Raw genomic sequence first — 26,578 nt, 5'->3', positions numbered from 1 at the left:
AAAAGTTTCAAAAAAGACATGGACACAAACAGCAACGTTCCTTTCTACCGAGGTGGTGTTTGTTCAACTGCATGTTCTATCCCTATTGTGTATGAAAGTGCAGAGGCTGTGTGGAGTGACGCGCTGAGAGAGAGAGAGAGAGAGAGAGAGAGACGAGGAAGAAAGGCGCTACAAGGTGCCATTATAGGAAGAAGAAGATCGGTATCTTTCTATCTAACAACCAACAGCCTGCTTGGACCAGCACATTGCAGCACGCTACTCTGCCTGCCTTCTGCGATAAGTACGTTACCCAATCTAGCTTCTGATTTATAAACTAGCTGTTTTCATTTGGGGGAATATGAAGGAGGATCTATAAGTTAAGTTGTGGAATGTATTTTTATGCAGAATGTATCCTCTTGACGCCCAGTTCTGCCCAGTGGAACGGGGTGAAGTGTGCAACACAGCGGGCACTCCCAAACTTTATGAAATGGAGAGGAAAGACTCGAAACAGAATTCCTTCTTTGAATGAATATGATACATCATTTCTTATTTAATCTTCAAATTCATTTAGAAGAATACAGAATTATGAATTTCCTGCACATAGACACATTAATCTGTTTTTGTGCGGTTCTATTTTTACTTGTTTAATTTAGCAATTTGTGTACAATATATAATAGTTTGTTTTACCAGTTATATTTGAACAGTTAGTGTGTTTTTTCCTTCTAGAATGGCACGGTGTCATAGAGCCACTCTAGTGCTGTTGGTCTGCGGCATCCTAATGCACTACAGAATCTACTGCTCGTCTATAGGACTCAGGTATCCCAAGATCAGGTTGGTTATTCATTCCTATTTAAAATAGATATGAGTTCTGATCGGGGTTAATCTCAGACTGAAGCCATCTCTATTCTTTATCAAGATTTATGAATCAAAGCTAAATTAAACAGTGTTTTTATCAACAGGAATCAGCGTTCAATATTGGAATATTATATGGACATTTTTATGCAGAATAGCACAGGCTATTATAGTTTATGTATTTTATAACAACATTTTAAATGTTTGTTATGGAATAGTCTAAATGATTGCAAATAATATTTGATCTATATAATATTTTTCATAGGTCTTTATTTTGACTGATAGACTTGAACGTGTGTAACGTCAGCTGGTGTTAGTTTGTTGAAATAGACAGAGGTCCCGTCCAGACAGGACAATAGAACTTGTATTACATTAGAGAAACAGTAGATAGTATAGTAGATGTACTACATCATGACACCCTGAATAAATGAGAGGTGTGAATGAAACCTGCAGGAGCATAGCCCTGCTTGGGATGAAGACGGGGTGCGGGGGAGCCATGGGGAGAGCCGAGGGGAGAGGGGAGAGCCGAGGGGAGATGGCAGAGCCATGGGGAGAACCGAGGGGAAAGGGGAGAGGGGAGGGGAGAGGGGAGAGCCGAGGGGAGAGGGGAGAGCCGAGGGGAGAGGGGAGAGCCATGGGGAGAGGGGAGAGCCATGGGGAGAGGGGAGAGCCAAGGGGAGAGGGGAGAACCAAGGGGAGAGGGGAGAGCCATGGGGAGAGCCGAGGGGAGAGGGAAGAGCCGAGGGGAGAGCCGAGGGGAGAGCCATGGGGAAGGCCGAGGTGAGAGCTGTGGGGAGAGGGGAGAGCCGTGGGCAGAGCCGTGGGCAGAGCCTTGGGGAGAGCCGACGTGAGAGGGGAGAGCCATGGGGAGAGCCATGGGGAGAGCCGAGGTGAGAGCTGTGGGGAGAGGGGAGAGCCGTGGGCAGAGCCGTGGGCAGAGCCGAGGGGAGAGCCGAGGGGAGAGCCATGGGGAGAGCCAAGGGCAGAGCTGTGGGGAGAGGGGAGAGCCAAGGGCAGAGCTGTGGGGAGAGGGGAGAGCCAAGGGGAGAGCCAAGGGCAGAGCTGTGGGGAGAGGGGAGAGCCATGGGGAGAGCCAAGGGAAGAGCTGTGGGGAGAGGGGAGAGCCGAGGGCAGAGCCGTGGGCAGAGCCTTGGGGAGATCCAAGGTGAGAGCCAAGGCTCCATCAACATTTATTATATTTATCAGAGTTATCCATAATTTACCTGCATATTTTAATCAATTATTTTGCAGTTGTCAGACAGTCCTTATAGCTTAGAGTTTCAAATCATGGTGGAATTAATAACCTTATTATTGACCTTACTGTTATAATAATGAATGTGTGTGAATGTAGTTAATTAGATATTATTATTTTAAATCCAGAAGTTTCGACGGAACAATAAATTGCTGCCTTTCTGAACCACGTGGCTGAACAACACCTTGTCATCTGAAGCCTTGGAAGACCATTGCCTAAGACCAGCCAGATCTCTACATTTGTTTTGTTTGTTTTTACAGGGTCTTTGAGATTATTTGTAATGAAAGCACTATATAAAAATATATGTATTAATATTAGCTGACAGAAACACAGTATTGTCATTGTTTGGACACGAAAACGATAGGTTAGTATGGTACTAGGGGGTAACTAACCTTAAGAACAATGTCTAACTGCTGACACAAAAAAGCAATGTTTGAAAAACAAATTGGTATGTGGATGAAGGTCATGCTTTGGTGAATAAACTATAAAGGGAAATAAATGGAATGTTGCCATTAGGAAAGTTTTTTAAGTTCAGGGGTAACTGCCCCCCCCCCCCCCCCCCCCCCCATTTAATCAGTTTTATTTAGTAAGTAATACTTTAAAGCGAAGTTTAGTTGTCTTCTTTAATGATTGAAACAAAATATGGGGGGAAATTGTTTTGCCCATGTCACCATTAATATCCTCACTATGAGGAGATGTGATGTAAAGTCCCTCTTTTTAACTCACCTGCACATTCATTTTCTTTGTCTTTGTTTATTGTTCCTTTTCCATACAATCCATTATGTACAATTGCACTAAATATAATTTGAACAATGCAAGATTTTAAATCCCAGCGGTTTTTAAAATTAAATTCAGGAGCAAAAGGTTTTCAATGGTTGTTTTTAATTCATTTAAAAAAAGCATTGGAACATAATATTGGAATGGAATATAAATAAACATTAAATAACATTGGAATATAACCTTTTATAACAATAACTTAACTAATTAACTCAGTGTTACAATGATGGGCCAAATCACTTATGCTCTGCTATTGCACAATTCTAATATGTACCTGCAGAGGGTTAGACCATTCTCCTTGTATGACTGGTGGAGGAGAGTCAGGCATGTTCTACTGATGCTGAAAGACATATTACAGATACAAATATTTTAGCATTATTATACAATAGATATGAAATGGCATTCTGAGATATCACTACACAATTCATACACATAAGGTTAGCTAGCTAGCCAGCCATCTACCATCAGCTAATGTTATCTAGCTAACAGGAAGCTTTAACTTGGGGTCTTTGTTAAAAAGTGTAGCTAGTTAAATATTGAACCATAGCTCAATCCATTGAGTACTAGCAATACAAACCGATTGTCATAGCTAGATAAAGTTAACCAAATACGTTTAATGTTAGCTAGTTAACATTAGGCTACAACTAGCAATGTGGAATAGCATTCTGACAAAAACATTACTAACGGTACACAGTTCATCAATGGAAGTTAATTTTAGATAGCAAGCCAGCCATCTGACCTCAGCTAACATTAGCTAGCTAACAACAAGCTTTAAAACTTCTTCGGGTCAGTGTCCTGTCCACGGGACGGTTGAGTTAACGTAGGCTAATGCGATTAGCATGAGGTTGTAAGTAACAAGAAAACTTTCAAGGACATAGACATATCTGATATTGGCAGAAAGCTTAAATTCTTGTTAAAACCTCTTGGAACCACCCATCCCAGATCCGGGAAAATTGTCATCAACTACGCTAAATAGCATAGCGCAACGGTCAAATAATATTCATATTCATGAAATCACAAGTGAAATATAGCGAAACACAGCTTAGCCTTTTGTTAATCACCCTGTCGTCTCAGATTTAGAAATTATGCTTTACAGCGAAAAACAATGCAAGTGTTTGCTGTAAGTTTATCGAGATACTAGCAAAACATTATGTACACCTAGCGGCAGGTAACTTGGTCACGAAAATGAGAAAAGCAATCAAATTAATCGTTTACCTTTGATGATCTTTGGATGTTTTCACTCACGAGACTCCCAGTTAGACAGCAAATGTTCCTTTTTTTCCATAAAGATATTTTTTATATCCAAATACCTCCGCTAGTTTGATGCGTTATGCCCAGGAATCCACCGGAAATAGCGGTCACAACAACGCAGAAAAAAATTCCAAATTATATCCATAATATCGACAGAAACATGGCAAACGTTTTTTATAATCAATCCTCAAGGTGTTTTTCAAATATCTATTCGATAATATATCAACCGGGACAGTTGGCTGTTCACTAGGACCGGGAGGAAAAATGGCTACCTCTCTGTTTTGCGCAAAAATCACACTGAGAGCCAACAACTGACCACTTACGCAATGTGGACGTTTACACTCATTCTTCAAAATAAAGGCCTGAAACTACGTCTAAAGGCTTTAGACACCTTAGGGAAGCCACAGAAAAAGGAATCTGGTTGATATCCCTTTCAATGGTCAATAGGGATGCATAGAAAGACAGGGGTTTCAAAATAAGAGTCACTTCCTGATTGGATTTTTCTCAGGCTTTCACCTGCAATATCAGTTCTGTTAAACTCACAGACAATATTTTCACAGTTTTGGAAACTTTAGTGTGTATTCTATCCTAAGCTGTCAATTATATGCATATTCTAGCATCTGGTCCTGAGAAATAGGCTGTTTACTTTGGGAATGTTATTTTTCCAAAAATAAAAATAGTGCCCCCTAGCTTCAAGACTGCACTGTACAATTTACAGTAGCTATTACAGTGAAATAATACCATGCTATTGTTTGAGGAGAGTGCACAATTTTGAACATGAAAAGTTATTAATAAACAAATTATGCACATTTGGGCAGTCTTGATACAAACATTTTAGCAATAAATGTAATCGTTCAATGGATCAGTCTAAAACTTTGCACATACGCTGCTGCCATCTAGTGGCTAAAATAAAAATTACACCTGGTCTGGAATAATACATTATGGCCTTATGGTACAAAAAAAACTGTTGTTTTTTATTTGTATTGTCTTTAACAAGATCTATTGTGTTATTTTGAAATCCAAGATGGGAAGATGGCGTAGCAGTAGGATGTGTGTATTTGTCTTATCTCGTGTCTTATCCCGTGTAAATAGCAGGTCTTTTTCGTATATATCTTAATCTCACATTCTATCTACGAAATAAATATACTTTTCTGCAACCCGTCTCACCCAATTTGGTACGGATCTGCTATTTTTATTCTTTATAACTGGAACTTCCATCAGGAGATAGCCAGCTAACTAGCTACTGGTCTTTGTTAGCCACGGCTAGCGGTCTTCACCTTTTTCCTCGGTCACCAGCCAGCCTTAGCTCGGACAACACCTGCCAGTCTGCACAGCGCGATATCAACCCAGAGCATATCGGACTTCTCTCTATCATATCACTGGATTCTGCCGCTCTGGATCATAACACCGGATCACCACAGCTAGCTAGCTGCAAACGAGTGACTAACGCCACTGTCCCGAAGCAAGCATCAGCTAGCCTTGAGCTATCTTCGATCTAGGTCCATATACCAGCTAATTCTTGGGCTTACCTCCTTTGCCAATTAGCCTGGACCCTTTATTGTCGACACGAAGCCCCGCCGATCCATCATGACTGGACTGCCGACGTGATCGCCTGATGTGGTCTCAACAGGCTATTCTGTTACGATGTCGCCGAAGAGCCATCTACTAGCCCCGGCCCGCTAGCTATTCTGAACGGTGTATCCCCTTCTCGCCTAGCGTAGTAGTGACTACAGAATGGCATCCCAACTCACCTATTGCTGCTCTTTTGACCCTATGATCACTCGGCTACATAGCTGATGTCCCCTGGACTGTTTCAATAACATGGTACCTCATTTTGTTAACTTCTTACGGAGGTGGTCCCTGCACAGGAACAGCTCAGCGGAAATTTCAGAGCGCTACCTATAGTACTATACTAATACTATAGTACTCGATAAATCTCAAACTTTCATAAAAATATACATGCAAGGTACTGAATTAAAGCTACACTTGTTGTGAATCTAGCCACCAAGTCAGATTTGCAAAATGCTTTTCAGCGAAAGCATGAGAAGCTATTATCTGATAGCATGCACCCTCCCAAAATACCAGCACGACACGTAAACAACAGATTTTGCGGTAGCCGGCGCTACCCAAAACGTAGAAAAAAATATAAAACATTCATTACCTTGGACGAGCTTCTTTGTTGGCACTCCTATATGTCCCATAAACATCACAATTGGGTCTTTTTCCCGATTAAATCCGTCATTGTATACCCAAAATGTAATTTGCTGAAGGCCAGTCTGATGCTGCAAAAAGCCCATTTACAAGACGCAACGTCACTTTTTAAAATTACAAAAGTCGCCTATAAACTTTTACAAATCACTTCAAACAACTTTTCTAAACCAACTTTAGGTATTAATAAACGTTAATGATGTATCAAATTGATCACGGGGCGATCTGTATTCGATAGCAGCAAGTCTGGAAATCATTGTCAATTTTTTCAGTTTCACAACATACTGTGGTGCGCCTCAAGAAAGGAGGGGCCTATTCGTGACGTAACCAAGGATTGACAGCAATGGCGACATCGTGTGGAAGCTGTAGGCGTTTACAGGGGATCCTCATTTATTTTAGGTCGCCTTAAACAATACATTGAATGGCGGACAAATATTTTTTTTGTGTTTTTGGTAAACAGTTTTACCAGGGATTTTTACTCCTAAACACGTTCTGTTATAGCCACAGACCCGATTTAACCAGTTTTAGAGACTTCAGAGTGTTTTCTATACACACATACTTATCATATGCATATACTATATTCCTGGCATGAGTAGCAGGACTTTGAAATGTTGCGCGATTTTTAACAAAAAGCTGCGAAAATTCGCATCATCCATAACAGGTTTTAAGCTGTTGGCCCCAACCTCAAACTCAGGTCCTGTATGTACCTAACTGACTCGCTCTGCCCATTCATCACCCTTTACCCGTTGTTGTCTTAGCTCTCCTGATCAACACCTGTGATTGCTTTATGCCTCTCTAATGTCAATATGCCATGTCTAGTGCTGTCTTGGCTAGTTCTTATTGTTTTATTTCACTGTAGATCCCTCAGTCCTGCTCAAAATGCCTTAGATAGCTCTTTTGTCCCACCCCACACATGCGGAGACCTCACCTGGCTTAACTGGTGCCTCCAGAGACGAAACCGCTCACTGTTACTCAACACCTAGGTTTACCTCCACTGTACTCACATCCTACCATACCATTGTCTGTACATTATGCCCTGAATCTATTCTAACACACACAGAAATCTGCTCCTTTTATTCTCTGCCCCCAATGCACTAGACAACCAGTTCTTATAGCTTTTAGCCGTACCCTTCTGATGTACAGGTTAAAACCTCTTGGGGCTCGGTGTCCCGCTAACGGGATAGAAGCCAACCACATCCGGTGAAATTGGAGAGTGCCAAATTCAATTTTTTTATATCGAAATATTAAACATTCATGGACATACAAGTGTCTTATATAATTTAAAAGCTTAACTTCTTGTTAATCCAATTGCGTTGTCGAATGGCGAAAGCATACCATGTGATTATCTGAGGACGGTGCCCCACATCAAAATATTTTTTCAACAAGCACAGGCTTAACAAAATCACAAATAGCGATTAAAGAAATCACTTACCTTTGAAGATCTTCCTCTGTTTGCAATCCCAAGGGTCCCAGCTACAATATGAATGGTCGTTTTTTTTCGATAAAATCGAAAATATATCCTCAAATGTCAGTTTAGTTGGCACCATTGATTTCAGTAATCCACTCTTTTAACATGCATACAAGAGTCCAAAAAGTTACCACTAAACTTCATCCAAATAAGTCAAACGATGTTTCTATTTGATCCTTGGGTACTCTAAAGTGTAAATAAACTATAATATTTTACATGGAAAGAAGTATGTTCAATAGGATAGCCAAATTTGCAAGCGTGCGTCGAAAGACTGATTTTATCCAGGCTCACTGAAACTAATAATACTTGTTCATTTTTCAAAATAAAAGCCTGAAACCTTGAATAAAGACTTTTGACATCTAGTGGAAGCCATAGGAATTGCAATTTGGGTGACATAGGGGTTTCATTAGATTTATAAAATAAGAGCCTGGGAGCTGAAAAGAAAACTAATACTGGGCGGATTTTCTTCTGATTTTCGCCTGCCATATCAGTTCTGTTATAGCCACAGACATTATTTTAACAGTTTTAGAAACTTCAGAGTGTTTTCCATCCAATACTACCATTACCCCATTACCATATTATATGCATATACTGGCTTCCGGGCCTGAGTAACAGGCAGTTTACTTTGAGCATGTCAGACAGGCAGAAATTCAGGATACTGCCCCCTAGCCCTAAGAAGTTTAACATCAGAAGCCTAAATGTGTTTCATTCACTGCTTTAGCACACTCCGCCAACCCTGATGCCCTTAGCCGTGTCTGAATCCTGGCTTAGGAAGATCACCAAAAACCCTGTAATTTCCATCCCTAACTTTAACATTTTCCATCAAGATAGAAATGCCAAAGGGAGTGGAGTTGCAATCTACTGCAGAGATAGCTCTACTTGCACATCATCATCTGCACATTTATCACTCCAGTGTTAATGCTAAATTGTAATTATTTCGCCACTATAGACCAATGCCTTACCTCCCTTACCTCCCTTATCCTACCTCATTTGCACACACTGTATATAGACATTTTCTATTGTATTATTGACTGCATGTTTGTTTATTCCATGTGTAACTCTGTTGTTGTTTGTGTTGCAATGCTTTGCTTTATCTTGACCAGGTCACAGTTGTAAATGAGAACTTGTTCTCAACTAGCCTACCTGGTTAAATAAAGGTTACACATGGAGTAAACAATAAACAGTAAACAATAAACAAGTCAATAACACAGTAGAAAAATAGTCTATATACATTGTGTGCAAAAGGCATGAGGAGGTAGGCAATAAATAGGCCATGAGAGCAAATAATTACAATTTAGCAGATTAACACTGGAGTGATAAATTATCAGATGATCATGTGCAAGTAGAGATACTGGTATGCAAAAGAGCAGAAAAGTAAATAAATAAAAACAGTATGGGGATGAGGTAGATAAATTGGATGGGCTATTTACAGATGGATTATGTACAGCTGCAGCGATCAGTTAGCTGCTCAGATAGCAGATGTTTAAAGTTGGTGAGGGAAATAAAAGTCTCCAACTTCAGCGATTTTTGCAATTCGTTCCAGTCACAGGCAGCGGAGAACTGGAAGGTAAGGCGGCCAAATGAGATGTTGGCTTTAGATCATACACTGCATTTAAGGAACAATGGGAAAGCAATTCTGCTTTGAAAGTTGATCAACTTGTATACTCACTTTTGAGAAAATCTCCTTTGAATGTTTTGGTATCTAGTCAAGAGCTCTGCTTTGTCTACACCGATTCAGCATCATTATTAAGCTTTAGCCCCACTCATCTCGTTTAGCTTTCGGAGCACTCTGACCGATGATTTGTTTACATATGGATAACATGAAAACAGCCACACAAACTCTGCTGGCAACAATTTATTTTAGCTTTTTTGCAGACATTTACTGACACTGGACATATTCAAAAGGAGTTGTACAAATGTCGCGTAACCTCAGCTAACAAGCCAGCCAGCTAACGTTAGCTAGTTAAACAACAATGAACAATGCTACAATGCTGGGGGCTAACCAAACAGGTTAAACTTAGCTACAGTTGGAGTCGGAAGTTTACACACACCGTAGCCAAATACATTTAAACTCAGTTTTTCACAGTTCCTGACATTTAATCCTAGTAAAAATTCCCTGTCTTAGGTCAGTTAGGATCACCACTTTATTTTAATAATGTGAAATGTCAGAATAATAGTAGAGATAATTATTTCTTTCAAATTTGATTTCTTTCATCACATTACCAGTGGGTCAGAAGTTAACATACACTCAATTAGTATTTGGTAGCGTTGCCTTTAAATTGTTTAACTTGGGTCAAACTTTTCGGGAAGCCTTCCACAAGCTTCCCACAATAAGTTGGGTGAATTCTGGCCCATTCCTCCTGACAGAACTAGTGTAACTGAGTCAGGTTTGTAGGCCTCCTTGCTCGCACACGCTTTTTCAGTTCTGCCCACACATTTTCTATGGGATTGAGGTCAGGGCTTTGTGATGGCCACTCCAATACCTTGACTTGGTTGTCCTTAAGCCATTTTGCAACAACTTTGGAAGAATGCTTGGGGTCATTGTCCATTTGGAAGACCCATTTGTGACCAAGCTTCAACCTGACTGATGTCTTGAGATGTTGCTTCAATATATCCACGGAATTTTCCTGCCTCAAGCTGCCATCTATTTTGTGAAGGGCACCAGTTCCTCCTGCAGCAAAGCACCCCCATAACATGATGCTGCCACCCCCGTGCTTCACGGTTGGGATGGTGTTCTTCAGCTTGCAAGCTTCCCCTTTTTCCTCCAAACATAACAATGGTCATTGTGGCCAAACAGTTCTATTTTTGTTTCATCAGACCAGAGGACATTTCTCAAAAATGTACGATCTTTGTCCTCATGTGCAGTTGCAAACCGTAGTCTGGCTTTTTTATGGTGGTTTTGGAGCAGTGGCTTCTTCCTTGCTGAGCGGCCTTTCAGGATATGTCGATATAGGACTCATTTTACTGTGGATATAGATACTTTTGTACCTGTTTCATCCAGCATCTTCACAAGGTCCTTTGCTGTTGTTCTGGGATTGATTTGCACTTTTCGCACCAAAGTACGTTCATCTCCAGGAGACAGAATGCGTCTCCTTCCTGAGTGGTATGACAACTGTGTAGTCCCATAGTGTTTCTACTTGTGTACTATTGTTTGTACAGATGAACGTGGTACCCTCAGGCATTTGGAAATTGCTGCCAAGGATTAACCAGACTTGTGGAGGTCTACAGGTTTTTTCTGAGGTCTTGGCTGATTTATTTTGATTTTCCCATGATGTCAAGCAAAGAGGCACTGAGTTTGAAGGTAGGCCTTGAAATACATCCACAGGTACACCTCCAATTGACTCAAATGATGTTTGATAAAAATATATATATATTTTTATGTTCAAACGGCTCTCCTGTGAAGGCCTGACATGATTCTAATGTGTCTAGGGTTGTGTTGTGTAGGGTTCTGATTCTCTATTGTGTCTAGGGTTGTAGTGTTGTGTTATTGTCACAGTTGTTTTATGGAGGAGACCATGGCACAGCATGGTAAGCGTACATTCTTCTTTAATTAAAGAAAGAACACTGAACAAACTAACAAAATGAACCGTGAAGCAAATATGAGTAGTGCAGACAGGCAACTAAACATAAAATAAGAACCCACAAATACAAAATGGCTACCTAAATATGGTCCCCAATCAGAGACAACGATAAACAGCTGCCTCTGATTGGGAACCAATTCAGGCCACCATAGACATACAAATACCTAGACTTACAAAACGCCTAGATATACAAAACCCCTAGACAATACAAAAACTAACATACCCACCCTAGTCACACCCTGACCTAACCAAAATAATAAAGATAACAAAGATAACTAAGGTCAGGGCGTGACAGTTCTCTAGGGGTTCTGGTTATAACGTGTCTAGAGTTATGTTGTGTAGGGTTCTGATTCTCCATTGTGTCTAGTGTTGTGTTCTGTAGGGGTTTTGATTCTAATGTGTCTAGGGTTGTGTTGTGTAGGGGTTCTGATTTGAATGTGTCTAGGGTTGTGTTGTGTAGGGGTTTTGATTTTAATTTGTCTAGGGTTGTGTTATGTCTGGGTTCTGATTCTAATATTTCTAGTGTTCTGTAGGCTCTGAATCTGATGTGTCTAGGGTTGTGCTGTTGTGTTGGGGTTTTGATTCTAATGTGTTCAGGGTTGTGTTGTATAGGGGTTCTGATTCTAATGTGTTCAGGGTTGTGTTGTGTAGGGGTTCTGATTCTAATATGTCTAGTGTTGTGTTGTGTTGGGGTTCTGACTAATGTGTTTAGGGTTGTAATGTTTCAGTGTTCTGATTCTGATGTTTCTAGCATTGTGTTGTTGTGTTGTGTTGGGTTTCTGATTGTAATGTGTCTAGGGTTGTGTTGTTGTGTTGTGGTTCTGATTCGTATGTGTCTAGGGTTGTGTTGTTATGTAAGGGTTCTGATTGTAATGTGTCTAGGGTTGTGTTGTTGTGCTGTGGTTCTGATTTGTATGTGTCTAGGGTTGTGTTGTTTCAGGGTTCAGTTTCTAATATGTCTTGTGTTGTGTATTGGTTCTGATTCTAATGTTTCTAGTGTTGTGTTGTGTAGGGATTCTGATTATAACATATCTAGGGTTGTGTTGTGTAGGGGTTCTGATTCTAATGTGTCTAGGTTTGTGTTATTGTGTCTGGGTTCTGATTCTATTGTGTCTAGGTTTGTTTTGTTGTGTCTGGGTTCTGATTCTAACGTGTCTGGTGTTGTGTTGGGGTTCTGATTCTTATTTGTTGATTGTTGTGTTGTTGTGTTGGGTTTCTGATTCTAATGTATTTAGGGTTTTGATTCTAATGTGCCTAGGATGTGTAGGGGTTCTGATTCTTATTTGTCTAGGGTTGTGTTGTGTAGGGGTTCTGACTAATGTGTCTAGGTTTGTGTTGTGTAGGGGTTCTGATTCTAATGTTTCCAGAGTTGTGTTGTGTAGGGGTTCTGATTATAACGTGTCTAGGGTTGTGTTGGTGTGTCAAGTTCTGATTCTAACATGTCTCTGTGTTGTTGTGTTGTCTCAGAACAGAGAGACGTGCGGAGGAGGTGGTAGCTAGCACATTGAGGGAGATTCTGGGCCAGCTGACAGCGAGGCAGTATCTCACTGCACTGATGATGATACCTGTAGGGTAAGAGACCTGTTATTCACTGCTCTGATGATGATACCTGTAGGGTAAGAGTCCTGTTATTCACTGCTCTGATGATGATGCCTGTTGGGACCTTTCATTCACTGCTCTGATGATACCTGTATAAACCTGTTATTCACTGCTCTGATGATGATACCTGTATAGCCTACAGTAGTATGACCTGTGTGGTAGGAGGATCTACAGTATGTAGTAGGATCTATGTAGAAGGATCTACAGTATGTAGTAGGATCTACTGTATGTAGTAGGATCTATGTAGTAGGATCTACTGTATGTAGTAGGATCTATGTAGTAGGATCTACAGTATGTAATGGGATCTACAGTATGTAGTAGGATCTATGTAGTAGGATCTACAGTATGTAGTAGGATCTACTGTTTGTAGTAGGATCTACAGTATGTAGTAGGATTTATGTAGTAGGATCTACAGTATGTAGTAGGATCTACTGTTTGTAGTAGGATCTACAGTATGTAGTAGGATCTATGTAGTAGGATCTACAGTATGTAGTAGGATCTACTGTATGTAGTAGGATCTATGTAGTAGGATCTACAGTATGTAGTAGGATCTACAGTATGTAGTAGGATCTAATGTAGTATGATCTACTGTATGTAGTAGGATCTATGTAGAAGGATCTACAGTATGTAGTAGGATCTACTGTATGTAGTAGGATCTAATGTAGTAGGATCTACTGTATGTAGTAGGATATATGCAGAAGGATCTACAGTATGTAGTAGGATCTACTGTATATAGTAGGATCTATGTAGTAGGATCTACAGTATGTAGTAGGATCTACAGTATGTAGTAGGATCTATGTAGTAGGATCTACAGTATGTAGTAGGATCTACTGTATGTAGTAAGATCTATGTATTAGGATCTACTGTATGTAGTAGCTACGGTATGTAGTAGGATCTAATGTAGTAGGATCTACTGTTTGTAGTAGGATCTATGGAGTAGGATCTACAGTATGTAGTTGGATCTACTGTATGTAGTATGATATATGTAGTAGGATCTACTGTATGTAGTAGGGTCTACTGTATGTAGTAGGATCTATGTAGTAGGATCTACAATATGTAGTGGGATCTACTGTATGTAGTAGGATCTACTGAATGTAGTAGGCTCTATGTAGTAGGAGCTACAGTAAGTAGTAGGATCTACTGTATGATTATAGGATATATGGAGTAGGATCTATGTGGTAGGATCTATGTAGTAGGATCTATAGTATGTAGTAGGATCTATGTAGTAGGATCTACAGTATGTAGTAGGATCTATGTAGTAGGATCTATTGTATGTAGTAGGATCTATGTAGTGGGATCTGCTGTATGTAGTAGGATCTATGTAATAGGATCTACTGTATGTAGTAGGATCTACTGTATGTAGTAGGATCTATGTAGTAGGATCTACTGTATGTAGTAGGAACTATGTAGTAGGATCTAAAGTATGTAGTAGGATCTACAGTATGTAGTAGGATCTACAATATGTAGTAGGATCTACAGTATGTAGTAGGATCTACAGTATGTTGTAGGACCTACTGTATGTAGTACGATTTGTGTAATAGGATCTACATTATGTAGTAGGATCTACAGTATGTAGTAGGATCTACTGTATGATTATAGGATATATGGAGTAGGATCTATGTGGTAGGATATATCTATTAGGATCTATAGTATGTAGTAGGATCTAATGTAGTAGGATCTACTGTATGTAGTAGGATATATGTAGAATGATCTACAGTATGTAGTAGGAATTACTGTATGTAGTAGGATCTACTGTATATAGTAGGATCTACTCTATGTAGTAGGATCTATGTAGTAGGATCTACAGTATGTAGTAGGATCTACAGTATGTAGTAGGATCTATGTAGAAGGATCTACAGTATGTAGTAGGATCTACTGTATGTAGTAGGATCTAATATAGTAGGATATACTGTTTGTAGTAGGATATATGTAGAAGGATCTACAGTATGTAGTAGGATCTACTGTATATAGTAGGATCTATGTAGTAGGATCTACAGTATGTAGTAGGATCTACAGTATGTAGTAGGATCTATGTAGTAGGATCTACAGTATGTAGTGGGATCTACTGTATGTAGTATGATCTATGTAGTAGGATCTACTGTATGTAGTAGTGTCTACTCTATGTAGTAGGAACTATGTAGTAGGATCTACTGTATATAGTAGGATCTACAATATGTAGTGGGATCTACTGTATGTAGTAGGATCGACAGTATGTTGTAGGACCTACTGTATGTAGTACGATCTATGTAGTAGGATCTACATTATGTAGTAGAATCTACAGTTTGTAGTAGGATCTACTGAATGTAGTAAACTATGTAGTAGGAGCTACAGTAAGTAGTAGGATCTACTGTATGATTATAGGATATATGGAGTAGGATCTATGTGGTAGGATATATGTAGTAGGATCTATAGTATGTAGTAGGATATATGTAGTAGGATCTACTGTATGTAGTAGGATATATGTAGAAGGATCTACAGTATGTAGTAGGATCTACTGTTTGTAGTAGGATCTATGTAGTAGAATCTACAGTATGTAGTAAGATCTACTGTATGTAGTAGATTCTATGTGGTAGGATTTACTGTATGTAGTAGGATCTACTGTATGTAGTTGGATCTACAGTATGTAATGGGATCTAATGTAGTGGGATCTACAGTATGTAGTAGGATCTAATGTAGTAGGATCTACATTATGTTGTAGGATCTACTATATCTAGTAGGATCTACAGTATGTAGTAGGATCTATGTAGTAGGATCTATTGTATGTAGTAGGATCTATGTAGTGGGATCTGCTGTATGTAGTAGGATCTATGTAATAGGATCTACTGTATGTAGTAGGATCTACTGTATGTAGTAGGATCTATGTAGTAGGATCTACTGTATGTAGTAGGAACTATGTAGTAGGATCTAAAGTATGTAGTAGGATCTACAGTATGTAGTAGGATCTACAATATGTAGTAGGATCTACAGTATGTAGTAGGATCTACAGTATGTTGTAGGACCTACTGTATGTAGTACGATTTGTGTAATAGGATCTACATTATGTAGTAGGATCTACAGTATGTAGTAGGATCTACTGTATGATTATAGGATATATGGAGTAGGATCTATGTGGTAGGATATATCTATTAGGATCTATAGTATGTAGTAGGATCTAATGTAGTAGGATCTACTGTATGTAGTAGGATATATGTAGAATGATCTACAGTATGTAGTAGGAATTACTGTATGTAGTAGGATCTACTGTATATAGTAGGATCTACTCTATGTAGTAGGATCTATGTAGTAGGATCTACAGTATGTAGTAGGATCTACAGTATGTAGTAGGATCTATGTAGAAGGATCTACAGTATGTAGTAGGATCTACTGTATGTAGTAGGATCTAATATAGTAGGATATACTGTTTGTAGTAGGATATATGTAGAAGGATCTACAGTATGTAGTAGGATCTACTGTATATAGTAGGATCTATGTAGTAGGATCTACAGTATGTAGTAGGATCTACAGTATGTAGTAGGATCTATGTAGTAGGATCTACAGTATGTAGTGGGATCTACTGTATGTAGTATGATCTATGTAGTAGGATCTACTGTATGTAGTAGTGTCTACTCTATGTAGTAGGAACTATGTAGTAGGATCTACTGTATATAGTAGGATCTACAATATGTAGTGGGATCTACTGTATGTAGTAGGATCGACAGTATGTTGTAGGACCTACTGTATGTAGTACGATCTATGTAGTAGGATCTACATTATGTAGTAGAATCTACAGTTTGTAGTAGGATCTACTGAATGTAGTAAACTATGTAGTAGGAGCTACAGTAAGTAGTAGGATCTACTGTATGATTATAGGATATATGGAGTAGGATCTATGTGGTAGGATATATGTAGTAGGATCTATAGTATGTAGTAGGATATATGTAGTAGGATCTACTGTATGTAGTAGGATATATGTAGAAGGATCTACAGTATGTAGTAGGATCTACTGTTTGTAGTAGGATCTATGTAGTAGAATCTACAGTATGTAGTAAGATCTACTGTATGTAGTAGATTCTATGTGGTAGGATTTACTGTATGTAGTAGGATCTACTGTATGTAGTTGGATCTACAGTATGTAATGGGATCTAATGTAGTGGGATCTACAGTATGTAGTAGGATCTAATGTAGTAGGATCTACATTATGTTGTAGGATCTACTATATCTAGTAGGATCTATTGTATGTAGTAGGATCTACTGCATGTAGTAGGATCTACAGTATGTAGTAGGATCTAATGTAGTAGGATCTACATTATGTAGTAGGATCTACTATATCTAGTAGGATCTATTGTATGTAGTAGGATCTACTGCATGTAGTAGGATCTACAGTATGTAGTAGGATCTATGTAGTAGGATCTACTGTATGAAGTAGGATATATGTAGTAGGATCTACTGTATGTAGTAGGATCTACAGTATGTAGTAGGATCTATGTAGTAGGATCTACAGTATGTAGTAGGATCTACTGTATGTAGTAGGATCTATGTAGTATGATCTATTGTATGTAGTAGGATCTATGTAGTGGGATCTACTGTATGTAGTAGGATCTACTGTATGTAGTAGTAACTATGTAGTAGGATCTACAGTATGTAGTAGGATCTACAGTATGTAGTAGGATCTACAATATGTAGTAGGATCTACTGTATGTAGTAGGATCTACAGTATGTTGTAGGACCTACTGTATGTAGTACGATTTGTGTAATAGGATCTACATTATGTAGTAGGATCTACTGTATGTAGTAGGATCTACAGTATGTTGTAGGACCTACTGTATGTAGTACGATTTGTGTAATAGGATCTACATTATGTAGTAGGATCTACTGTATGATTATAGGATATATGGAGTAGGATCTATGTGGTAGGATATATCTAGTAGGATCTATAGTATGTAGTAGGATCTAATGTAGTAGGATCTACTGTATGTAGTAGGATATATGTAGAAGGATCTACAGTATGTAGTAGGAATTACTGTATGTAGTAGGATCTACTGTATGTAGTAGGATATAATGTATTAGGATCTACTGTATGTAGTAGGATATATGTAGAAGGATCTACAGTATGTAGTAGGAATTACTGTATGTAGTAGGATCTACAGTATGTAGTAGGATCTACAGTATGTAGTAGGATCTACAGTATGTAGTAGGATCTACTGTATGTAGTAGGATCTACAGTATGTTGTAGGACCTACTGTATGTAGTATGATCTGTGTAATAGGATCTACATTATGTAGTAGGATATACAGTATGTAGTAGGATCTACTGTATGATTATAGGATATATGGAGTAGGATCTATGTGGCAGGATCTATCTAGTAGGATCTATAGTATGTAGTAGGATATATGTAGTAGGATATACTGTATATAGTAGGATCTACAGTATGTAGTAGGATCTAATGTAGTAGGGTCTACTGTATGTAGTAGGATATATGTAGAAGGATCTACAGTATGTAGTAGGAATTACTGTATGTAGTAGGATCTACTGTATGTAGTAGGATCTACTGTTTGTAGTAGGATCTATGTAGTAGGATCTACAGTATGTAGTAGTATCTACTGTATGTAGTAGGTTCTGATGTAGTAGGACCTACATTATGTAGTAGGATCTACTATATCTAGTAGGATCTATTGTATGTAGTAGTATCTACAGTATGTAGTAGGATCTACAGTATGTAGTAGGATCAAATGTAGTAGGATCTACTGTATGTAGTAATATCTAATGTAGTAGGATCTACATTATGTAGTAGGATCTACTATATCTAGTAGGATCTACTGTATGTAGTAGGATATACAGTATGTAGTAGGATCTACTGTATGAATATAGGATATATCTAGTAGGATCTATGTGGTAGGATCTATATTATGTAGTAGGATCTATGTAGTAGGATCTATGTAGTAGCATCTACATTATGTAGTAGGATCTATGTAGTAGGATCTACAGTTTGTAGTAGGTTCTACTCTATGTAGTATGCTCTATGTAGTAGGATCTATAGTATGTAGTAATATCTATGTAGTAGGATCTACTGTATATAGTATGATCTACAGTATGTAGTAGGATGTACTGTATGTAGTAGGCTCTATGTAGTAGGATCTACAGTATGTAGTAGGATCTACTGTATGAATATAGGATATATGGAGTAGGATCTATGTGTTAGGATCTATGTAGTAGGATCTATAGTATGTAGTAGGATCTAATGTATGTAGTAGGATCTACAGTATGTAGTAGGATCTACTGTATGTAGCAGGATCTATGTAGTAGGATCTACTGTTTGTAGTAGGATCTATGTCGTAGGATCTAGTGTAAGTAGTAGGATCTATGTAGTAGGATCTACTGTATGTAGTAGGATATACAGTATGTAGTAGGATCTACAGTATGTAGTAGGATCTAATGTAGTAGGATCTAATGTAGTATGATCTACTGTATGTAGTAAGAACCACTGTATGTTTTAGGATCTATGTAGTAGGATCTACTTTATGTAGTAGGATCTACAGTATGTAGTAAGATCTACAGTATGTAGTAGGATCTACAATATGTAGTAGGATCTACTGTATGTAGTAGGATCTACAGTATGTTGTAGGATCTACTGTATGATTATAGGATATATGGAGTAGGATCTATGTGGCAGGATCTATCTAGTAGGATCTATAGTATGCAGTAGGATATATGTAGTAGGATATACTGTATATAGTAGGATCTACAGTATGTAGTAGGATCTAATGTAGTAGGATCTACTGTATGTAGTAGGATATATGTAGAAGGATCTACAGTATGTAGTAGGAATTACTGTATGTAGTAGGATCTACTGTATGTAGTAGGATCTACTGTTTGTAGTAGGATCTATGTAGTAGGATCTACAGTATGTAGTAGTATCTACTGTATGTAGTAGGTTCTGATGTAGTAGGACCTACATTATGTAGTAGGATCTACTATATCTAGTAGGATCTATTGTATGTAGTAGTATCTACAGTATGTAGTAGGATCTACAATATGTAGTAGGATCTAATGTAGTAGGATCTACTGTATGTAGTAATATCTAATGTAGTAGGATCTACATTATGTAGTAGGATCTACTATATCTAGTAGGATCTACTGTATGTAGTAGGATATACAGTATGTAGTAGGATCTACTGTATGAATATAGGATATATGGAGTAGGATCTATGTGGTAGGATCTATATTATGTAGTAGGATCTATGTAGTAGGATCTATGTAGTAGCATCTACATTATGTAGTAGGATCTATGTAGTAGGATCTACAGTTTGTAGTAGGTTCTCCTCTATGTAGTATGCTCTATGTAGTAGGATCTATAGTATGTAGTAATATCTATGTAGTAGGATCTACTGTATATAGTATGATCTACAGTATGTAGTAGGATCTACTGTATGAATATAGGATATATGGAGTAGGATCTATGTGGTAGGATCTATGTAGTAGGATCTATAGTATGTAGTAGGATCTAATGTATGTAGTAGGATCTACAGTATGTAGTAGGATCTACTGTATGTAGTAGGATCTACAGTATGTAGTAGGATCTACTGTATGTAGTAGGATCTATGTAGTAGGATCTACTGTTTGTAGTAGGATCTATGTCGTAGGATCTAGTGTAAGTAGTAGGATCTATGTAGTAGGATCTACTGTATGTAGTAGGATATACAGTATGTAGTAGGATCTACAGCATGTAGTAGGATCTAATGTAGTATGATCTACTGTATGTAGTAAGAACCACTGTATGTTTTAGGATCTATGTAGTAGGATCTACTGTATGTAGTAGGATCTACTTTATGTAGTAGGATCTACTGTATGTAGTAGGATCTGCTGTATATAGTAGGATCTACATTAAATAGTAGGATATAATGTAGTAGGATCTACCGTATTTAGTATGATCTAATGTAGTAGGATCTACTGAATGTAGTAGGATCTATGTGGTAGGATATCTGTAGTAGGATCTACTGTATGTAGTAGGATCTACTGTATGTAGTAGGATCTATGTAGTAGGATCTACTGTATGTCGTAGGATCTACTGTATGTAGTAGGATCTATGTGGTAGGATCTATGTAGTAGGATCTATGTAGTAGGATCTACAGTATGTAGTAGGATCTACAGTATGTAGTAGGACCTACTGTAAGTATTAGGATATATTTAGTAGAATATACTGTATCTAATAGGACCTACTGTATGTAGTAGGACGTATGTAGTACAGTAGGATATACTGTATGTAGTAAAATATACTGTATGTAGTAGGATCTACTGTATGTAGTGCGGTGTACAGTATGTAAGACGGTCTACTGTACGTAGTAGGATCTACAGTATGTAGTAGGATCTACTGTATGTAATAGGATATATGTGGTAGAATTCACTGTATGTAGAAGGACCTATGTAATATGATTGACATTATGTAGTAGGATCTATGTAGTAGGATCTACTGTATGTATTAGAATCTACTGTATGTAGTATGATCTACTGTGTTGTAGGATTTATGTAGTTGGATTTACTGTATGTTGTATGATCTACTGTGTGTAGGAGGATCTATATAGTACAGTAGGATCTACTGTATGTAGTAGGATCTATGTAGTACAGTAGGATCTACTGTATGTAGTAGGATCTATGTAGTACAGTAGGATCTAGTGTATGTAGTAGGATCTACTGTATGTAGTAAGATCTATTTAGTAGGATCTACAGTGCCTTGCGAAAGTATTCGGCCCCCTTGAACTTTACGACCTTTTGCCACATTTCAGGCTTCAAACATAAAGATAGAAAACTGTATTTTTTTGTGAAGAATCAACAACAAGTGGGACACAATCATGAAGTGGAACAACATTTATTGGATATTTCAAACTTTTTTAACAAATCATAAACTGAAAAATTGGGCGTGCAAAATGATTCAGCCCCCTTAAGTTAATACTTTGTAGCGCCACCTTTTGCTGCGATTACAGCTGTAAGTCGCTTGGGGTATGTCTCTACCAGTTTTGCACATCGAGAGACTGACATTTTTTCCCATTCCTCCTTGCAAAACAGCTCGAGCTCAGTGAGGTTGGATGGAGAGCATTTGTGAACAGCAGTTTTCAGTTCTTTCCACCGATTCTCGATTGGATTCAGGTCTGGACTTTGACTTGGCCATTCTAACACCTGGATATGTTTATTTTTGAACCATTCCATTGTAGATTTTGCTTCATGTTTTGGATCATTGTCTTGTTGGAAGACAAATCTCCGTCCCAGTCTCAGGTATTTTGCAGACTCCATCAGGTTTTCTTCCAGAATGGTCCTGTATTTGGCTCCATCCATCTTCCCATCAATTTTAACCATCTTCCCTGTCCCTGCTGAAGAAAAGCAGGCCCAAACCATGATGCTGCCACCACCATGTTTGACAGTGGGGATGGTGTGTTCAGCTGTGCTGCTTTTACGCCAAACATAACGTTTTGCATTGTTGCCAAAAAGTTCAATTTTGGTTTCATCTGACCAGAGCACCTTCTTCCACATGTTTGGTGTGTCTCCCAGGTGGCTTGTGGCAAACTTTAAACAACACTTTTTATGGATATCTTTAAGAAATGGCTTTCTTCTTGCCACTCTTCCATAAAGGCCAGATTTGTGCAATATACGACTGATTGTTGTCCTATCGACAGAGTCTCCCACCTCAGCTGTAGATCTCTGCAGTTCATCCAGAGTGATCATGGGCCTCTTGGCTGCATCTCTGATCAGTCTTCTCCTTGTATGAGCTGAAAGTTTAGAGGGACGGCCAGGTCTTGGTAGATTTGCAGTGGTCTGATACTCCTTCCATTTCAATATTATCGCTTGCACAGTGCTCCTTGGGATGTTTAAAGCTTGGGAAATCTTTTTGTATCCAAATCCGGCTTTAAACTTCTTCACAACAGTATCTCGGACCTGCCTGGTGTGTTCCTTGTTCTTCATGATGCTCTCTGCGCTTTTAACGGACCTCTGAGACTATCACAGTGCAGGTGCATTTATACGGAGACTTGATTACACACAGTTGGATTGTATTTATTCTCATTAGTCATTTAGGTCAACATTGGATCATTCAGAGATCCTCACTGAACTTCTGGAAAGAGTTTGCTGCACTGAAAGTAAAGGGGCTGAATAATTTTGCACGCCCAATTTTTCAGTTTTTGATTTGTTAAAAAAGTTTGAAATATCCAATAAATGTCGTTCCACTTCATGATTGTGTCCCACTTGTTGTTGATTCTTCACAAAAAAATACAGTTTTATATCTTTATGTTTGAAGCCTGAAATGTGGCACAAGGTCGCAAAGTTCAAGGGGGCCGAATACTTTCGCAAGGCACTGTATATACTAATATGACATATAGTATGACGTATTAATATGATGTTTATGTGTTTATTTGAGGAGAGTGTTATGTAGTACCATGCTGTACTAATATGTTGTCCCATGTCAATGCAGTGAGGAGAGTCGAATGGAGGATGAATCGGAGCCGTTATCAAAGCGTCACTCAGACGGCATCTTCACAGACGGCTACAGTCGCTACAGGAAACATATGGCTATGAAGAAGTACCTGGAGGCAGTGTTGGGGAGAAGGTACAGACAGCGATTTAGGAACAAAGTATGGAGGCTCACATATTTGTAGCGATTCTAGCCCTCCCTTACCCTGACCCTAAACCTAACTCTGACCCTAACTCTGACCTTAACCCAAACTCTGACCCTAACCCTAACTTTGACCCTAACTCTGACCCCAACTCTGACCCTAACTCTCTGTTATATATACTCATCTTTCAAACTACATCCTTATGAATGCTATACTATATCTGACCAAAAAGTGGTTTGTGCCTGTGTTCCTTAAACATATATTTACAGTTGAAGTCGGAAGCTTACAATACATACAATTTAGCCAAATACATTTAAACTCAGTTTTTCACAATTCCTGACATATAATCACAGTAAAAATTTCCTGTCTTAGGTCAGTTATGATCACCAGTTAATTTTAAGAATGTGAAATGTCAGAATAAATACTAGAGAAAATGATTTATTTCAGCTTTAATTTCTTTCATCACATTCCCAGTGGGTCAGAATTGTACATACACTCAATTAGTATTTCGTAGCATTGCCTTTAAATTGTTTAACTTGGGTCAAACATTTCGGGAAGCCTTCCACAAGCTTCCCACAATAAATTGGGTGGTTGTTGGCCCATTCCTCCTGACAGAGCTGGTGTAACTGAATAAGGTTTGTACATTAGGTCTCCTTGCTCGCACACGCTTTTTCAGTTCTGCCCACAAATGGGATTGAGGTCAGGGCTTTGTGATGGCCACTCCAATACCTTGACTTTGTTGTCCTTAAGCCATTTTGCCACAACTTTGGAAGTATGCTTGGGGTCATTGTCCATTTGGAAGACCAATTTGTGACCGAGTTTTAACATCCTGACTGATGTCTTGAGATGTAGCCTCAATATATCCACGTAATTTTCCTGCCTCATGATGCCATCTATTTTCTGAAGGGCACCCGTCCCTCCTGCAGCATATTACCCCCATAACATGACGCTGCCACCCTCGTGCTTCACGGTTTGGATGGTGTTCTTCGGCTTGCAAGCTTCCCCCTTTTTCCCCCCACATGTGCAGCAACCCGTAGTCTGGCTTTTTTGTGGTGGTTTTGGAGCAGTGGCTTCTTCCTTGCTGAGCGGCCTTTCTGGTTATGTCGATATAGGAGTCGTTTTACTGTGGATATAGATACTTTTGTACCGGTTTCCTCATGCATCTTCACAAGGTCCTTTTCGCTTGTTCTGGGATTGATTTGCACTTTTCACACCAAAGTACGTTCATCTCCAGGAGACAGAATGCGTCTCCATTCTGAGCGGTATGGCGGCTGAGTGGTCCCATGGTGTTTATATTTGCGTACTGATGTTTGTACAAATGAACGTAGTACCTTCAGTCATTTGGAATTTGCTCCAAATGATGAACCAGACTTGTGGAGGTCTACAATTTTTTTTCTGAGGTCTTGGCTGATTTCTTTTAATTTCCCCATGATGTCAAGCAGAGGCACTGAGTTTGAAGGTAGGCCTTGAAATACATCCACAGGTGCACCTCCAATTGACTGAAATGATGTCAATTAGCCGATCAGAAGCTTACAAAGCCATGACATTTTCTGGAATTTTCCAAGCTGTTTAAAAGCACAGTCAACTTAGTGTATGTAAACTTCTGACCCACTGGAATTGCGACCATTTTTGGAAAAATGACTTGTGTCATGCACACAGTTTATGTCCTAACCGACTTGCCGAAACTATAGTTTGTTCACAAGAAATTTGTGGAGTGGTTGAAAAACGAGTTTTAATGACTCCAACCTAATTGTATGTAAACTTCTGAATTCAACTGTATGTATGAAGTAAAGCCATTAAAATAATTGTTTTTATAATATTATGTCTTCTTTTTGTACTAAAGCACTTGACTCACAGTTATAGCCTATACAATATTGGATGTTCATGTCAATATATATAAAACAAAACAGATAAAAAGGAAATTGTGCACCTTCAATTTATGCTCTTGAAATATTTAAGAAGTACTATACATATGCAGAAAATAAAGAGATTTGAAAAAGACAATCAAAGCATTGAATGTTATACTTATTTTTGCAACCAATATTTTATGTTTCCAAGCAGGCCCAAAGAGTAAAACTTATATTTACAAGCAGGTTTCGGTTAGTATAGTATTTTACCAATTCTCTCCTAAGGACCCTTAACCCTGTCATTCCTTCAGGGTCTTATGTAGGGCGTTCCCTTGATAAAATACAGGTCATTTGAGTGAATGTGTGTTATACTCATTATGCATGTACACTCAGACTAGTCTTTGTTTGAATTATTTTGGGAAGATTAACAGAGGTTTAGAGTTAGGATACAGAGGGGGTCAATGCAGTACCCCTAACCAGGTCTGGCTTGTTTGTTCTTCTAGTATTGTAAATGATATGATCCATGTATAGAAACCACAAAGCTGACGTAATTTGAATCTGTATGGTTAGAGAGCATGATAGAGCGAAAGATGTGATAGAATGACAGAGGCCACACATTGTTATGGAATCAGTGGTGTATGGAGACTGGTTAGAGTGAGGTCTGGTCAGTTGCACAACTGAATGCATTCAACCAACATGTGTCTTCAACATTTAACATAACCAGCAGCATACCACCCTGCATCCCAATGCTGGCTTGCCTCTGAAGCTATGCAGCACCCTAAACATTGCCCTGTGCCGTCTTTCGGATGGGATGTTAAACGGGTGTCCTGATCACCAAAGATCCCATGGCACTTATCGTAAGAGTAGGGGTGCTAAATTCCCAATCTGGCCCTCATATCATCATGGCTAACAGCCTTAAATTTGCTCATTCATCCCCCCTCTTTTAACCTGTAACTATTAAAGCATGTCCAAAAGTCTGGGATGACATGCTGATGAAGCAGACCAACCTTTGTGTCTAGTGTTTGTTAGAGTTGTGAACCAACGACAGTGTTACATGTTGATATCAAGGGATTATTGATTGTTTAATATTGGCATCAAGTATGAAGGTAAAACCCAGATGCAGACCATGTCGAATAAACAATAGTTTAATGATCCAATAGGGGCAGGCAATAGACAGGTCAAGGCAG

The 26,578-nt window shown here is 38.8% G+C and overlaps 1 protein-coding gene across 1 annotated transcript; it reads left to right on the top strand.

The window, feature by feature from the left end:
* Window positions 1-706: 706 nt before the first annotated feature.
* Window positions 707-23,811, top strand: adcyap1b (adenylate cyclase activating polypeptide 1b). Its single transcript, XM_021614342.2, has 3 exons — window positions 707-810; window positions 12,836-12,940; window positions 23,403-23,811. The coding sequence occupies exons 1-3, from the start codon at window positions 707-709 to the stop codon at window positions 23,584-23,586; spliced, it is 393 nt and encodes a 130-aa protein (XP_021470017.2). The 3' UTR covers window positions 23,587-23,811.
* The last annotated feature ends 2,767 nt before the right edge of the window (window positions 23,812-26,578 follow it).

The sequence above is a fragment of the Oncorhynchus mykiss genome, chromosome 8 (genome assembly GCF_013265735.2).
Source record: "Oncorhynchus mykiss isolate Arlee chromosome 8, USDA_OmykA_1.1, whole genome shotgun sequence".
Classification (NCBI taxonomy): Eukaryota; Metazoa; Chordata; class Actinopteri; order Salmoniformes; family Salmonidae; genus Oncorhynchus; species Oncorhynchus mykiss.
Note: the sequence above shows the minus strand (reverse complement) of the source record. Positions and strands in the feature narration are given on the sequence as shown.